The sequence below is a fragment of the Hakea prostrata genome, chromosome 3 (assembly GCF_041222555.1).
Source record: "Hakea prostrata isolate BN-2017 chromosome 3, UWA_Hpros_2, whole genome shotgun sequence".
NCBI classification, from domain to species: domain Eukaryota; kingdom Viridiplantae; phylum Streptophyta; class Magnoliopsida; order Proteales; family Proteaceae; genus Hakea; species Hakea prostrata.
Window position 1 is genome coordinate 2,429,574 of NC_142602.1, and position 17,051 is coordinate 2,446,624.

The window sequence follows — 17,051 nt, forward strand, 5'->3', positions numbered from 1 at the left end:
CAAAAGAAAAAATTATAATGCACAATTAATTTTCAAAAACGATGTGGGCTGGTCAAGAAACTCAGAACAGAAGTCAAGACGAAAATAACAAGAAGAGTATTATGTACTTTTTCTTTCTACCAAGATGTAGTTGAGGGCCAGTCAATTAATTTGAGGACCAGCCGTGGTTGTACTTGAAGAGATGCGACTGTCAAAGTAAAACTTCACCCAAATTTGAGTATCCCCAGAAAAATAAAAAGAAAAAAAAATATACTTTATCTAGAATGCTTTTAAGTTGCCCTTGCTGGAAGCCTGGAACCTGAGCCTAGTTTTAAATTGGTTTTACATGATCTCACCAGAAAAAACAGAGGGTTTGGCATGGAAATAATATCGATTGCCTTATTCTTATCGCTATTTTAGAGTATATTTGGCAAAAACATTTTTGGTGTTCTTTTACTTTTAGATCTCATTTGGGTTAGAGGCGTTTGTTAAAACGATTCGTTCTTCTATTCTTTAAGATGGACCGGTTAGAAAAGTAATCGAAAGAACGGATTTTACAGAACATAAAAAATATGTTTTTACCAAAGAACATAAACAAAAGTGAGAAAATTGGTTCCAATTGAAACCTTAAAACAAATTTATCAAACACCCACTTATTTCAATAGTATTATGAAATTATTTTCAAAATGGAATTATCAAACACCCCATTTTCAAGCAAAGAACAGTCTTTTAGCACGTAAACACTAAAAAATAATTTTACATAAGAACTAGTCTGTTCAGAATATAAACGTTATCAAATGCATACTATTTGTCTTTAATCCGCATCTTGGCGTGTGATCCGAGTTTTCACACCAGTCTGTTCCTGTGTCACACTGGTATCAACCCAGTACAATACTAATGCGAAACCGGCCGAACCAAACTTTTGAACAAAATAAACCGGTACCTCTTCTACTACTGAAAAAGTGAAAAGTGCTCACAGCTTCTCATTCCAATTCTGTCCTCTCACGTGTCGGTAGGCATTAGGAGTGATAGGGGCAATTTCGTAATACGAACCTGGGGCTGGAAGCTGCTATGTTGATTGTTGAGTCACACCACATGATTACCCTAGGGCCGGACCTGGACCTGGACCTGGACCTGGGCCTGGGTCGGGGGGACTTCCATGACTTGATGAGGGGACACGTAAGCAAGCTTGGGACCCCACTGCATTAAATGAAGAGAACCGTTTTAAGCTCTTCTGATCTTTACGTACGTCTCCCATCTCTCCCAACTTCTTTCCAGAAATACCAAACCCAGTCTGGAAAATTAAACCTCACACTTCTTCTCTTTCTCCGCAATTTGGCTTTCTTATTTTGGTGTAGTTGTGACTCTTGTGACTTGTGAGTGACTGAGAAAGAGATTCATCATCTCCTGAGATGGGAAGAGGAAGGGTTGAGTTGAAGAGGATCGAGAACAAGATCAATCGCCAAGTTACCTTCGCCAAACGAAGGAATGGCCTTTTGAAGAAAGCTTACGAACTTTCTGTCCTTTGCGATGCCGAGGTTGCTTTGATCATCTTCTCCAACAGAGGAAAACTGTACGAGTTCTGCAGCAGTTCCAGGTATAAAAATTAAAAAGAAAAACAATCACCAACCCTAATCTAAATATGCTCTTTGTTTTCTATGTTTTTAGTTAGTTTCCGATTCTTATTATCTGCACTTCTCTTTTTAATTCTTCTATTGTTTTAAGTACTGTTCCTTGTGCTAACAAAAACCCCTTCTCCCTGTTTCCTTTTTCCTTCTCATGATTTCTCTGTAAAGCTTTCTGTCTTGTTTTTTCGAGGCTGTCAGCAGTTATATAGAGTGATCTACTATTGTGCCGTTGTAGATCTGTAATTGAAACTAGTATAGTATACAAAGTATACAAAACCAGATCTATAATTTTATACCTGCACATAGTCTTCTAGTTTCGGGTTTTATGTTTTTCCAAAAAGTCTAAAGTTGATTGCTACCCAAAACTTTTCCTCTTCTCCTTGTTCTTGTGTTGAAAGGTATTAAATCTGTCCATGCCTGCTTCGATTTTGATATATTTGGCTTTTCTCCCACTAGATCTTCTTGAGAAGATTCTTTTAATGTTGTAATAAGATTTAAGATCCATAATCTTGTTCATAAAACAAGCTTACAGATATCTAGACACCTAAGCGAGTAAGATAATCTTGTTCATATATATAATTAATTAAAAAGTCTCTGATCACCATCGGTGGACTGGAAAATAAGCTGGGAAAAAAAATGGGGATGTTGCGGACCTTTATAAACTTGGCAAAGTTTTTAACAAGACTGCATCCCTTTGGGTAAACCATAAAGGGTACTTGTTTTTGATCTCCTGGTTTCCATTGGAAGACTTTTTTCGAAAGAAGTAAGAGATTTGAACATGAGGAGCTAACGATGGAAAGTGAGCTCTTGAGAGAACCTTGTGATCGAGGTGTTTAGACGAATATCAAGTTACTTAATGACATTTATGCTTACGTTCCTCTATCCATCTTGTTTTATATTTTAACCCTTTATTTTTATAGCATGTTTTTTTTTCTTTTTCTTTTTTAATGATTATTATTATTATTATTATTTTATTTTATTTTTTATTATTATATTTTTACAGCATGTTCAAAACACTTGAGAGGCATCAGAAGTGCAGCTATGGAGTTTCGGAGATAAATGTCTCCACAAGGGAAATACAGGTATTTCACATTATGTATATCATCTCTAAAGAATTTTTCTTTACTTTCAATTATACTTCCACTCATACGCAGCTTTTCTTTAGTTTTATGCATTCACACATTGCTGTGTTCATTTTTGGCAAATCTTTGATTGGGCATGCCCTCTATATGTGAACCTAGACATCTAGCAGTGTTCACGTATAATGAGAATATCAGAGGTCAATAGTAGAAAATAACTATTTTAATATATGATACTTCTCTATGACTGCATACAATAATACTTCCAAGTCAATTATAATGAAAAAGAAAAGACAACATAAATTATTTTTAAGTGTCTAACGAAAAAGCTTGAACTATTAAGTGGACATGCTCAACTGGTATATGAAGTCACTTAAAAGTCTTAAAATTAGTGATGATTTGAATTTTCCCATGGCCACTAGAAATAGGAAAATGAATCTGTGTGCATCTTGCATTCCTTTGGGAGAAAAATGAAAGAAGACGAAAAACAACCTTGCTGGTTCAAGTTCTGACTCTTGACTTTGCAAAGCATTTTACTGGTTCAAGTAATGTTAAGCATGATGATGAACACCAGCAACCCAGAGCAAGGCGCAAAAAACCTTTGGGAAGAAAGAAATATTGCAGGAATGGAAATAAACTCAACTATGATGAGAGAACTGTCGAAGCAAAACCCACGATCAGGGGCAAAAACATACGACAATGGCTCTTCCTAAGGTGCTTTTCTAATAGAGCTCCTAAGTTTTTTGCTTAATACCAGGGGATTCTTTTAGTTTTTGTATATACAGTTTTCTCTTTGTGATGCAGAAGAATTTGTTGCAGTCCTACTAATTGTCACTATGACAGATAATATAATTTGGTCCTCTACCCCCAAGTACCCCCTACCCCCAAAATCCCCAGTATTATTCTTCTTAACCGTCTTGTTATGCCCACTTGTTTGCTGGCCTTTACTAATGTACTTACTGTGGTCTTATTAAATAAGAAAATTTCTACGTTTTCAAGGGATGTACAAGTTAAACATTAATACGAGCTGATTAGGCAAGATGCGCTGTGTTGTTATAAATGACGATGTCTAGTTGATAGTATCTGCTGATTAGCAACTATAACAAGGGTTGGATGTTGGATGTGCCACATCTTGTGGGATAGCTTTTCTTTTCTTTGGATGAATATATGAATATAATATAAATGTCCCGATAGAAAAAAGAAAGCACAAGGGAGTAAGGATACAGGGGGCAACCAAGCTAAGAAGGTCAGGAAGAAACTAACAAAGAATTATAAAGACCTCAAGTAACCACAATGAGCCTATTTCTTGGGATTCCTATACTTCATCAATGTTAGTGTAGAACTCTGATGGCAATGGCTTTGAATCTGGCTTTTTCTTTTCTTTTTTTTTCAGATGAGCAAAAAATTCATATGGGTGGAGGAATACAAAAGGCCGAGAGCAAGTCTTATCAAAACCAAGAAAGCCCTAAATAAGTCAAAACTATAGCCGACAAAGCCTAAAGCAAAACAAACCAAAAAGAAAAACCAGTCAACAAAGATGGACACTGGAGAGCCAAACAAGTTATACAAACAATATTTATAGACTAGAGTGTACCAGAAGGGGGGGGGAAAATACTTTTAGAGAAGAGAGCTTTGTATTTCTTTGTAGGTTAAACTCTAGGATTTGTGGGAGGGAAAACACACTTTATGAAAACAGTATTTTAGTTTAATGCATGACGTTCATGGAAGACACTCTTTATACAAACAGCATTACTAACTGCAGGTTTTATAACATTCTCTCAGTACCTCACATCTCAAACGAAGATAACGCAGATAAGGAAGATACTCTGTATACAATGACTCAATAGCTCACAAGATCATTCTCACAACTAATTAAGCTGTTAGTTCGCTCTAAAATCTAAAACCCCAAAACTTGTTCATTATTGACAACATTCCTGAAAATACCCATCTCCTCAACGAATTTGTACACCAAATAGTCTAAGACCCTTACCATCAGATCTCTGTGGAGAAGGAGGCGGCGGCGGCGGCGGTGGTGGTGGTGATTGTGGCACTTCAGTCGCAACTTTTGGTTCCCATCTGTTTTCCTGATCAGTACTGCATTCGAAATTGTGCCCTAAACAGAGTCTTAGCCTCCTCTCCATATTGACGTGCCCATCAAATCCATCAACCGAACCCTCATTGTTGTTGCCCTGATTGTGACTTGCATCAATCAGACAAAAGGTTTTCTCCCCTCTGGAGTCATCCCTACTACGTTCACACCTGTAGAAGGTGATGACGTCCTTTGGTTTCAATTCTTTCTCCTTGACAAAACGATTCCAACCCCTCGTAAACACGAAGCTCTGGCTACTCTTCCAATAGCAGTATCTGAACTTCCATGACCTCATCCACCTGTCAAAAAACACTAGCTGTACATCTTCAACTGCACTTCCTTCCTCATCATTCTCAGAGCTTACTTCAGAGACCGACGGGAAGTATTTGACGGCGTGTTTCTTCGGAATAACGAGCCTGTTTAGCTTTCCCACATCGCTGGGTGTCAATTCCTTCTGAAAGAGTTGGTGACACATGATCCCTCCTTGTACAGGTCCTCCCCTGACCATGTCGAGGCCAGGTTGATTTCCCATTTCAGAAGACCGAGTTCTTAAGTACTCTGTAAATTTGGACTGGTAAGATCCGTCCTTTATCATATTCAAGATCGAATCTGTAGAGTGAAGAAGTTGAAATTTTGGTTCTTGAACGGTGAGATTGGTCCAGGGAAAGTTTCGGTGTGAATCTCCACTTCGGAGTTTGATCGCAGCACTATCATATGCCATTGCTGCTTCTTTCTCTGACTTGAATGTCCCAAGCCAGATCCGCTGTTGGTTGGCGTATATTTGTGCACCCCAATGCCCGTTTTGCTGCAAGACCACACCTTTGAATCTCATTGAAGAATTCGCACCTTCGTTCCTCATACGCTTATTATTTGGCAGAGATGGCTGGTTGTTGCTGCTACTATTCGACTCAGATCCTTCTGCGCAGGCAGAAATCATTCTTATCATATGCCCTTCCATGGGATTTCTGTAACAAATATTGAAGAAGCCGGGCAAGGAGAAAGGAGGGGTTAACATCCTCTGGTAATTACGTAGTGGACAACATTCGAGAACTTGAGAGACAGAATTGAAATAACAATGTCAAGTATGATAAAGGAGCTTGTGTTCAACATATCATTATGTCAACCAGTAGAAGGAGAGCATAGCGCATGGCCCAAATAAGAATTATTTTTGGAGAATCTGCAGGGATAGGGAATGGAGCGAAGAACAGGGCATCAAATCTGCCGGAGTGAATCTGGAAATGATCCAGAAAAAGAAAGTGAGATATTGATACAGCATAAAACATGGAAGTTTTATATTCGAAATGAGGACGTTTAGGAAAGCGAGACAAAGATTAGGTGGAGCTTTGACAACTTTCGTCAAGACATTTGCCCTGTGTCTCTGTCTCAAAATAGGTCGAAAGGTTAGTTTAGTTTTCCAGAAGAGAAACCCTTGTCACGATTGTGCATGCAAGGCCGCCATCTTAGATTATTTGTTACCTGAAACCGTATACACCTCTCTTGCATGCAAATTACACGATTGATTCAGAGCTTTTCGCTGGGTATTTTATTTTTAATTGTTTTGTTTATATATTTCTCTGGTTTTTTCGGTCTGATATTTGCCTGTATTTATGCTATTTTAGGAATTGTTAGATGAGCACCATTATTCGATTCTTGTTTAGTTGTTTTCCATGTTGTAATTTGCATGCTAGAGAGACAATTAATATAAATGTTTAGGTAATGTTTCGACCAAATATGATTATTAATAGCTGATTGATAACTCTATTTAATGAGGAAATTTCGGAGAACAAATACCCAGGGTTTTAGGACCGGATATGCCTATGTAAACTTTTGCAATTCTTGATTGGCATCATGAAATATTCAAAAAAATAAAAAGTCAACTTTTCGTTTTTGGTATTCTGACTTGTGAGATATAAAGTCAACTTTCCAGATTGGTGTTAGTGAAATATTGGATATTAAAAAAAGATAGTAAAAAAGTCTGTCTCTGTGTAAATTTTCTGAAAGGTGGTGAGAAGGCGACAATGGCAGATATCCAAGAGGTGGCCAATGGCCATGGCAGTGACGTTTTTTTTTTGGGTTAGAATGGCAGTGATGTTAGTGATGGGATTATTGGTGAAACCTTTAAGAGAAGCAGAATGTGTTGTTTTATGTTTTTTTACAAGAAAATTACTGCTGCATTGATCATCATACTAAACCATATATATATATATATAAAAGCTTCAAAAGATGAAAATTTCAAAGCAGTTTCTCAATTATTTCTGAAATTAAAATCACTCATGAAATTGAAACTAAAAACATACCAAAAATTCTTTAATTTTGGCCATCAAGAACGTACCAAATTAGCTAGGATAGGGCTTACATATTGGTATGTTTATTAATTAGTTACACATGTCGATGGATTGGCATGATAATTAATTAAAACTTGTAGAATAACTATTGTATATACTACTAGTCAATAAATCAATAGGATCATTAATTATAAAGCTAACGCGTTTATCAGAATCACCACAAAACCAAATTACTTAGAAATTGATATAATAAATCCATGTCTCTTTAGTATTATTATGCGACTGTATGTTGAGCTAATTATGATCTATTGTCTGTGTATGCGTGCACCCATGCATCATATATAGGATGAATGTGTTTGTGTAAGATGTATAAATTAAGTTTTCAATGCATGATTAATTTAGTGCAAATCATATTATTACTGCGTTAATTTCCGATGCGTTGGTCAAGGAACAACAAAGCTATCAGGAGTACTTGAGACTTAAAGCAAGAGTGGAGGCCCTCCAACGATCCCAAAGGTTCTTAATTTTCCCCCTTTTCATCACTAATCTAAATAAATTACCTTGTCAGAGATTCTTCAAAGATATTCAAGTTATCCAAAGTTTTTCTTGATGATTACTGTTAAAACTCTTTTAATTCTATATCGCGCGCCTAGGAATCTCCTGGGAGAAGATCTGGGCCCACTTACGAGCAAGGAGCTTGAATCACTTGAAAGGCAGCTGAATATGTCGTTGAAGGTTATTAGATCAACCCGGGTATGCATGTCGTCACTACGTACATACTTTCTTGTCTGTGTTCGTTCGATCAGAAACCCATATATTCGATCGATCGATCGATCTCATTAAAAATTGACGGAATTCCAAAACCAAAAAATCCATGCCATGATCTAACAAGTCTCAAAAATCTTTGGTTTTTCTGATTCTACAGACTCAATACATGCTTGACCAACTCTCTGATCTTCAGAAAAAGGTATTACGGCAAAGCTTAAGCTGGGATATATATAGTCCATTGATCTTGTTTTCTTGTCTTACTTAATTATCCACTTCAATTCTGTGTTGCAGGAACAAATGCTTACTGAAGCTAACAGGACATTGACAAGAAGGGTATGTATGTGTACGTACACAGCTAGCTAGCTGCAGCTCCTGCTCCTCAGATATATTTCATTTTTAGCATTATCTAGTATCTAGTATATAGCTAGTTTCTCCTTAATAGAGTGATTAATTGATTGTAGACGAAGCAGTAAAATAAGTTTCTGAGTTGATCTGGTTTCAGCTGGAGGAAGGAATGCAAGACAATGCACGCCACTGCTGGGATCCCAGCCTTCATGGTGCGGGTTACGCGAAACCATCACTTCAAACTCATGGAGGAGATGATTTCTTCCATCCCTTGGAGTGCGAGCCCACATTACAAATCGGGTATGATACGATAACCTCTGTGTTTTGAAAAAGAGAAAAAGAGAAAAAAGGCGGATCCATTTCAAATCTCATAGCTCGGATTTCCAGACTCCAGAAATCATCATCATCGTATATTCGTATTGCTTTGGATATTTTATGTATTATTAGAGACAGAGTTGGGAGGTTTTCCTAAATCCTAATTACCATCTAAGTTTGTACCCGAAAAGAAAATTCGTGTGATGAAAGTTTGCAACCGCACCCGGCCATATCGGCTCTTAGTGTTGCCTGGTGTCGTATATATGGCAAACTAACACATGAAATCTAATATATTGTGTCTTTTGTTTGATTTCGGTGGAGTTGATTCTTCAAGTATTTTTTAATATCTTATTAGGGGAGGGTGATGGCTAAACAGCCGTGTAAATTGCTTAGTTGGCTGAACGATCTTAGAAATCTTACTATTAAATTTGATAAAATTAAATATGTAAGAGACTTTTTTAAAAATTGATTTAATTAACGAATGATTTTGCACTCTATGTCTGCACAATTTCGATTTAGGTCTACCATTGACACATTATATACATTATGATAAACAAATCGATTGTGAGCCATGGAAGAGATAGAACAAGAAGGTATCTTTCTCACAAATAATGGATAAGTGGCATAAGACAGTGAGCTCCTTGATATCTCTCTATATACCCTCGTACACTACAACTACATAATTGTGGGAGGCGTTATCGTTTTTTGCAACGATGATGAGGTGACATTTCGTACCGGTGACAACTGATTGGTGTTCTCCTCTAACAACACGTTCATACACCAAGTATGTGTGTTTTGGATTCTTTCTTGTTTTCATCCACAACGAACTTAGCCATCTTTTGGACATCAGTTTCATTAATGTCTTTGATTGGACTCCAACCACCAGCGTTGTTGGTTCCCCGATGGCCATCGAAGGAACCACAAGGGAGACAACCATCATCACTTTCGAGAGAATAACAGAGGATTGGGAATTGCTCTTCACCATCTTCATTATCTCTTGATTCTCTTTGTATATTAATTTTGTTAATTTTCTATTAAACTCTAAGGGTCTATTTGGTTACATGATTCCAAGGATTTGAAACTTATGGATTCATGGTTAAAAAATTAACTATTTGGCTACTTAGAATCTGGTTGACACAAGTTTCACTAAACTGAGCGATGTTAAATTATTAACATAATCTCATTTCCTAACACTAACACTATATCTCATTAACAATTACTTGTTAATGCTCCAGTTAGGTGTTTAAATACAAACACTAAACCCCATGTTCACTCTATCAGCAAACTGAGGTCCTTTGTATGTAATGCTTTAATAATAGCTTAACAAGCAACAATACACGATCTCAAAGTCCACTCGACATTACAAAATACAAAAGCTAGTAAGAATTGTACAATGTAACAAGATGATAACTGTAAGCATTCAAAGTCCAAGGTTAACAAAAGTGAATCGAAGGAACACAAAAGGATTTCCAATTAAATTAGACTCAAAACAAGATAAGAAATGAAGCATGGAAAAAGAAATTATAAGGAGATCAACATATAACGCTTTTCAAATTCAAAACAAACAAATCTAAGTATAGATTGACGATTGTCCAATTGAAACCCAAAGGAAATTAAGAAAGAGAAGTCATGTACCATGCATCGAGAATGAGGAAATATAGAGAACAGGTAGAAGACATGCGAGAGAACAAGTAGCGATACATACCCAAATCTTCGTTGATTTCTCTGCAAAATAGAAGATCAACTCTAATACTCCAATGGTGAATCTGGAAGAGAATTTATTTTATCAAATAAAGTAGCCCAGAAACTTAGGTTTGACCTAAGGATTCTTGAGAAAGATAGAAATGTATAAATTTATAAGCAAATAGAGAAGGAAAAAATGAAGAAGATGAGAATGATAAGGTAAGAAATTAAATACTTGAACTAAGAAGGGATTTAGTGTCTTTGAAACTTTGATTCTGCCTTTCTTTTACCTCTGCAGCTGATTATGTGACATGATTGGTTAACAGCTGATGAGTAATCTATAAATAATAAAAAATCACTACAGAGTCGGAAACCCTAGGTGAAGAAGATGAAGATGTTGAAGAAGAAGACGGAGACGAAGAAGAAGTTGATGATGAGGAAGAAGAGAAGAAACTACCTTTGATTTGCCCTAGAATTAAGACGATGTTGGAAACATTAGAGTTTGAAGTTTGAATATAAATAGGAAGCCTCTCGTTCGAATTTCGAAGTCCGTGAAGAGTGCGAAATGAGAATGCTCAAATCCGTGAGTAAGCATCCAGAGATTTCAACCTTTTTTATACTTAGGGTGAAATTGTTAGAATCCATCGATTCCACCCAACCCCCACGAATCCAAAGATTCTCATTTTAGGCCGAAAAATGAAATCCTTGGATTCATGAACCCTATGATTTGAAGTAACCAAACAGGTGTAAAAGCTAGATTCATGAATGCAACGATTTCAAATATGTGGATTCAAGTAACCAAACAGGCTCTAAACTTTTTTTTTTGCTTCTCTTCTCATTTTTATCCTCCATGCATGCATTTGTTTTTATAGTCGCGTTTTCCTCTTTTCTAATTTGGCTTTTGACGTTTTATGTAATCTATTAATATTAAATCTCACTAAATAGGGGTTTTAGTCATAAATAGGATACGTAGTAGCTTAATTTGTTTAGAAAATATTTTATCTTTTTGGTGTCCTGAATACATTATATCGTATTTATAAAAAAATTAAAAAAAAATGGGCATGTTGATCCATTTGTCATGTCATTAATATTTCTTGTCATATTATATCTTCGTCTTCTTCTTCTTGTTTTTTTTTTTTGTTTCATTTATCAGTCTGTTATGGCATTAATCTTCCTTGCCGTTTATTCTGTAATTTTTATTTTATTACACAAAAATATGAATAGATTTTTTAAAAAGTTGATTTAATTAACAAAAGATTAATTCCTTATATTATGAGATTAGGAGTTGGAATTTTCTTGGAGCCCAAGTCAAGCGGTGAATTTATAAAATCTGAAACCTAATGACACAATTTGGTCTACCACTGAGTCACTGACGCAACTGTGTCTTTGCACAAATTTGTGGGTTCCTCGGTCAAAAATAAGATGGGCTAGGCCTAAGAGGTGGAAGCCTCATGTTGAGCCCAAACCAGCCCAACCTATTTTCAAGTTGCGTAGTGTTTACACAATAAAAAGTATATATTGACGTCACTCACGCATTTGTTATATGCGACTTTTATTTTCTACAAAAAGATTTTGTTTGTAATATAATAAATGTGAGATTTTCCTTCGGTCAAATCAGTCTTTTCGCACGCGAAAACAATCCCGACATTTTTTTAATTTTTTCTCACACTCAATTGTCATCCCTTTATATCAACTCTATTTATTTTTTATTTTTTTGGGCTCCACACCATAATTTTATATAGGATAGGAGAAGAGAGTATTGGATTTACGCAAGGGTTACCAACTTCCCAATAATGGGTCTATGGTTTCTTGAATCCGTCATGATTTCTTTTTATGTGAAGAAAAAACTCACCCATAACTTATTCGACTGGAGGATGCTTGAAAAAATGGGCAAAACGCTTGGATAAAATATTAGGTCAATTTCTGACAAGGGAATGGACTATTTATTTTCTTATAGATTTGTGTGTGTTAAGTGTTTCAATATTATATCGAATGGTTAAAATTCATTTATCAGTAACATTAATCAACTTTTTGATGTAACTTTTAAATAGGTTTCAACCATATAATGTGATGTTAAGACACATGGCACACATCTAATAAAATAGAACAAAGAACATGACAAAGAAATGGACCTGATAAATTTCTCAAACGCGTATGGCATCAGCCCATCCAAAAATGCAAAAACTACGTTTGGTAGGCCGCCACGTTCCCTTTTTTGTGTAGAATTACTCTAAGCCTCTCATATAAGATAAAGATAATTAACAGTAAATGAATGAATGAAGGTTCTACTGACACGACGACTTCATTCTCTATTTCATTTCACGCCTCCCTCCCTCCCTTTGATGGTGTAAAACGGAAAAACTTGCCTCCGCCGCAACGAATAAGAATTGATTATCAGGAAACTCAGTCGCAGTAAATTATACATTTATTTCTTGCAGATCTCAGAGCCTTCTCTTTTCCAACCACCATTAACTGTAGCTGCTGCATCATCAACATCATCTTCATAACAAATAAGAGAGACGGAAAGACGGGCAGTGTATTCTTCTTCTTCTTCTTCTTCCTATTCTCTCTCCTTTTTCTATTAGTCGCCTCGTCTGGTTGTTGGTTGTTTAGGGTTAGGGTTTCTTTATCGGTTTCAACGACAGATATGAGGAGAAGCCAAGATGAGGAATCACGGGTTTTCTACGAGCTCTGCTCTCTTATATTCAGCTTCCTTCGTTCTCCGCCTTTCTCGATTCCCCAATCGACCCCTTCTTCGTCCCCTCCGTCAAGGCGAGAGTCTATTTCGCGGGTGTCCCCAGCTGCCTTCGCTTCACTTCTTCTTGGGATTTCGCTCTCCTTGATGCTTTGTGGTTCCGTTACCTTCGTGATTGGATTTATTTTAATGCCTTGGGTTCTCGGATTGTTTATGTTTTTCCACTTTGTTGGGATCGTATCCAATCTCTCCCTGTTGGGTCGCTCGATTCTTTGCCCTACTGCTCCGTCTGCCTTCTCCCGGAAGGAGATCCCTGGTAAGGATTTTTTTTTTCAATTTTTATCTTTATCTTTGTTTTTTTGTCGGTTTATTATTGTTCCTTTCTGAAATTCAATTTTTTTTCTTCTTTCTTTTCCTCTTTTAAAACTTGAAATTTCTATTATATATGTTGTGCCTGTTCCTTTATTTCGTTTGCTTTTGCTATGAACAGTCCAGTCCCCACATGATTTTTCAATCTAATCTTAGATGCAAATTTGAATAATTTGAAGATCTTAGTGTAGAATTGTGTTGATGGAATAATTTTATATCACTTTGCTGCTGTTATTGCTTTCTAGCCAGGGGATGCATTGGAAGACGACTTTAGTTCAGCCCTAACGATAGTAAATAGGTTGTTATTCATCTTAGCTTCATTCTTGCGCAATTATTCCTGAAAATTTAATCAATTCCTAGCGAAGAGCAGACCTTCATGGGGCAATTTATTTGTATTTGGAAGTTCTGTTCACTTTGTGTAAACCTTGGTTCATTCGATATAGCTCCGACAATGAAATTCCCTGCCTTTCTTTTTCAATCTCGACCTTCTTTTTTTCAGTTGACTCTAAGATTGACATCTGATCAACTTGGTCAATATTTTATCATTCTAGCTTCTTCTGCTTATATCTAACATTCCATTCCCATGCTATATACTTCCTATACCACAAAGTGTTCAACATGCTGGCAGCCTGGTGCATCTGTATATCTATGATTGTTGCATATCATGCTAACCGAATCAACTTTGACAAAAGATCAGTTCTATAATTTTGCAAATAGTTGCTTGATCCTAGCAAACTGCATGTATTCGTTTATTCAGGTAGAACGAATTTGGTGGTGGGATCATACAAGTATGTTTTTTTATGTTTACATCTTTCTGAATAGATCTTGTTCATATACAAGTGAATAATTTAAATTCTCATGTACTCTTCAAGAAGTTCTTATGAATGTGACCGAGTAATTTGTTTTTCCTTTCTGATTTGCCTCCGTTCTTCTTTCTTGCAAACAGAAGATGCTATTTCATTATCCTTGATTGATTTGAATGGGTAATATTTATAATGATCTAAATTAGGCCCAAATATGAAGCTACTGTAATGTAATGAACTATCTCAAAATTAAGGTCTCTTTATGCCTCTATGCCCATTCTATTGCTTGTGTGTTATCAACGTTGTGGTGGTTAGAGTTTATGCTAGAGGAGGTAGATGATTATATGATGGCATATGTAGATTCTTCAGCCATCTTCTGTCCTCTCTGAATATTCTTGTTTATGATTGGCTTCCGGTGTATGGCAACATTAACCGTTCTCTTTTCGTTGTTATAGCATGGAACTTTTGGTGAGGGCGAAGCACTGCTAGATGAAGATACATCAGAAGGTAATTCAGTACCGAAGTGAGTTTGCATAATGACTAAGGAGATGAGCAACATTTTGTGGGTCGTGCTGCCCTGCTTCTACCAATACAAAAGCCAGTCTTTGCCAGTCTGCGGCCACCAATGCAGCCAGCCAGCATCATTGTATGCTTTTGGGTAGCCTGTACTGAGGGTTTTAGACGTGTGTTCTACATTGTGAATAACAGTGTACTACTAAACTTGAGATCTTTGATAGTATCAAACTAGTGAAGAACAGTTACTTTCTGTTCTCATTTCATATCTTGTTGGTTTAATTTGCTGGTTTCTTCAATCGCGCTTTTGTCAAATTGAAAACAAATGGTCTTTCTGTGAGATACATGTGGAGTTTTGAAGAGGGAGGAGTTTACTGGTTCAAGGTACAATGGTGTTTTCCTGTTTGATTTTGTCATGAAGTAAAATTTTCTTCAGGCAACGCAGACATGGCTGGGTAAACCAACAGCCAGTCTCTGAGATATAAACAAGCGGCGTTATTAAGGATTCTATTTGTTCAAAACCTCTGAATTGAAGCAGGAATTTAGGAATCAATATCATCAACCTATCTAAATCTTAAGAAATCTTTACAAGACTCAACCGATACTAATTCCTCAATCCATCGGTTGCGGCTTAAATTCAGATCTTAGCGAACTAGAAAAAGGATCTTAGCATTTCAAAATGGTCCTCTGTTGGAGTTCCTGCCTAACTGTCAAAGTCTAAGCAGGTCAGATTTTTGTCTTTTGAGGCATCTAGAAGAAGTAAAATAATCGTCTGCAGATCGCAAGTGGAGAACCATGGTAGTAATGGCAAAACATTTAGCAGAAAAAAAGAAAGAAAAGGAAACAGGACAATAATTGATCGACCGAAAGCACTAAAATATCAATCGGTTAAACAAACCCAATTGAATTCATCAAATCATTCAAACATACACAGTACGCTCACACTCAGAATCAGTTAAAACCCTAGAAGGCTAGAACAACAGAAAAAGAAAGGATAAGACAAGAAAAGAAATCAAAAGAAGAATCAGCCGGCGTAAATGTGAACACCGATGGCGATGAGGAAGATGGTGACGAGACCAAAGTAGATGATGGCGTGAACGAGGATGGAGATCCCACTGGTCTGCATGTTTCCAAACTCCACCACTCTGTTCCTGCCCGGTATCTGGAACAGAAGCCCTGGCGTCAACAGCACGAACAGCACCACCGCTATCAGCACCGGCCCCCAATCCGCCATTTTTCTTGGATAGACCTTACGAAAACCCTTCGACCAGTGTATCTCAAATCTCAAGACAGAAGAGACCCAAGCACCAAAATTGAAAATTGAAATTGTAATTTAAGTAAGTGCAGATCAGCAGATGATAGGTTCGACTAAATTACGCAAAGAAAAGAAGTAGAAGAGACGAACGGAAGACAACAAGCGGCGTGGATATCAACACCGCAGATAACAGACACGTGCGGGACAGCTTACGAAACAGTAAGCATCGATTCCACCCAGTGGTTGGACGGTGGAGATATTCTCTGTTACTCCCACTTTCACTTCCTATGATCGATGACTTCTCGAGATCTCTTATTAGTAGGTTGGAGATTGGAGTTTCTCCCCCATCTTACGCATGTTATTCCTCGATTCCCTCGTTTTCTGGGTTGTTCTAGTTCCAAAGCAATGGACGTTACCCTGTTTTGCTTTGGCTTTTGAGGTTTTAAGCTTGTGTGGATGAAATATCGATGATGGATGGTTTATGGTTGGGCTTCTTCTTCTTCTTCTTCTTGTTTCAAAGTTCAAACCCCACCCCTCGGCCAGCTATTTCAAGGTGTCGCTGATTCGTCTTGTCCATTGGACTGTTGTTTTGACTCTGGTCGCCCAGGTGTTGTAGATCTACTATTTTATAAAGAAAGAAAGAAAGAAAGAAAGAAAAAAAAACAGAGCACTTTTAAATCTGCCGTTATCTATGCTGATCCACCTACATGGCCCCACGTCGCAGCCAATTCGATTTCGATCCAGGTAAACCATGATTACATTTACAACTACTTGAGAAATGAGTTGGGCCGTTGGACATGTCATGGGTTTGATTTCATATTTTACTGGGCCCATTTTCATAACACATAGTATAGCTGTGTAGGGCTTTTTACCTAAATTATATATATATATATATATATATTTTCGCTTTTTCGATAGAATAAATTATATATGCTTTCGTTTTTCCTTTTCTGATGAAAATGAAAATTATATTTTAGCCAGAAATCATACCTAAAGCCTCCAGTTTACCGAGAAAAAGAAGAAATACTTATTTAACGACTCTCCACGCGTGGGCCTGATATCCGGATTTTGGAGTCTTCATGATTCTGTAAATAAAATATAATAATTCACCGACTTGCCCCGTTGCCCGACAAATAATAAGGTAAAGTAGTGGCGTATGCGCGTATGTAAAAAATAAAGTAGTTGCGTGTGCGTTTCAATCTAAGCCCTCACATAAGGAAAGACTCAGCAACACTCTTTCAATTT

The 17,051-nt window shown here is 36.9% G+C and overlaps 2 protein-coding genes and 1 pseudogene across 2 annotated transcripts; 1 reads left to right on the forward strand and 2 right to left on the reverse strand.

Moving 5' to 3' along the window:
- Nucleotides 1–1,240: 1,240 nt before the first annotated feature.
- Nucleotides 1,241–8,878, forward strand: LOC149019958 (agamous-like MADS-box protein MADS4). The gene is made up of 7 exons (XM_089147956.1): nucleotides 1,241–1,576; nucleotides 2,611–2,689; nucleotides 7,509–7,576; nucleotides 7,714–7,813; nucleotides 7,986–8,027; nucleotides 8,120–8,161; nucleotides 8,331–8,878. The coding sequence occupies exons 1-7, from the start codon at nucleotides 1,392–1,394 to the stop codon at nucleotides 8,499–8,501; spliced, it is 687 nt and encodes a 228-aa protein (XP_089004082.1). The 5' UTR covers nucleotides 1,241–1,391; the 3' UTR covers nucleotides 8,502–8,878.
- On the reverse strand, nucleotides 4,639–5,733 carry LOC149019959 (AP2/ERF and B3 domain-containing transcription factor At1g50680 pseudogene; annotated as a pseudogene).
- A 6,506-nt stretch (nucleotides 8,879–15,384) lies between the features above and the next one.
- LOC149019960 (uncharacterized) lies at nucleotides 15,385–16,375 on the reverse strand. The gene has a single exon (XM_089147957.1). It carries the CDS (start codon nucleotides 15,783–15,785, stop codon nucleotides 15,576–15,578), a length of 210 nt encoding a protein of 69 aa, XP_089004083.1. The 5' UTR covers nucleotides 15,786–16,375; the 3' UTR covers nucleotides 15,385–15,575.
- Nucleotides 16,376–17,051: the final 676 nt, after the last annotated feature.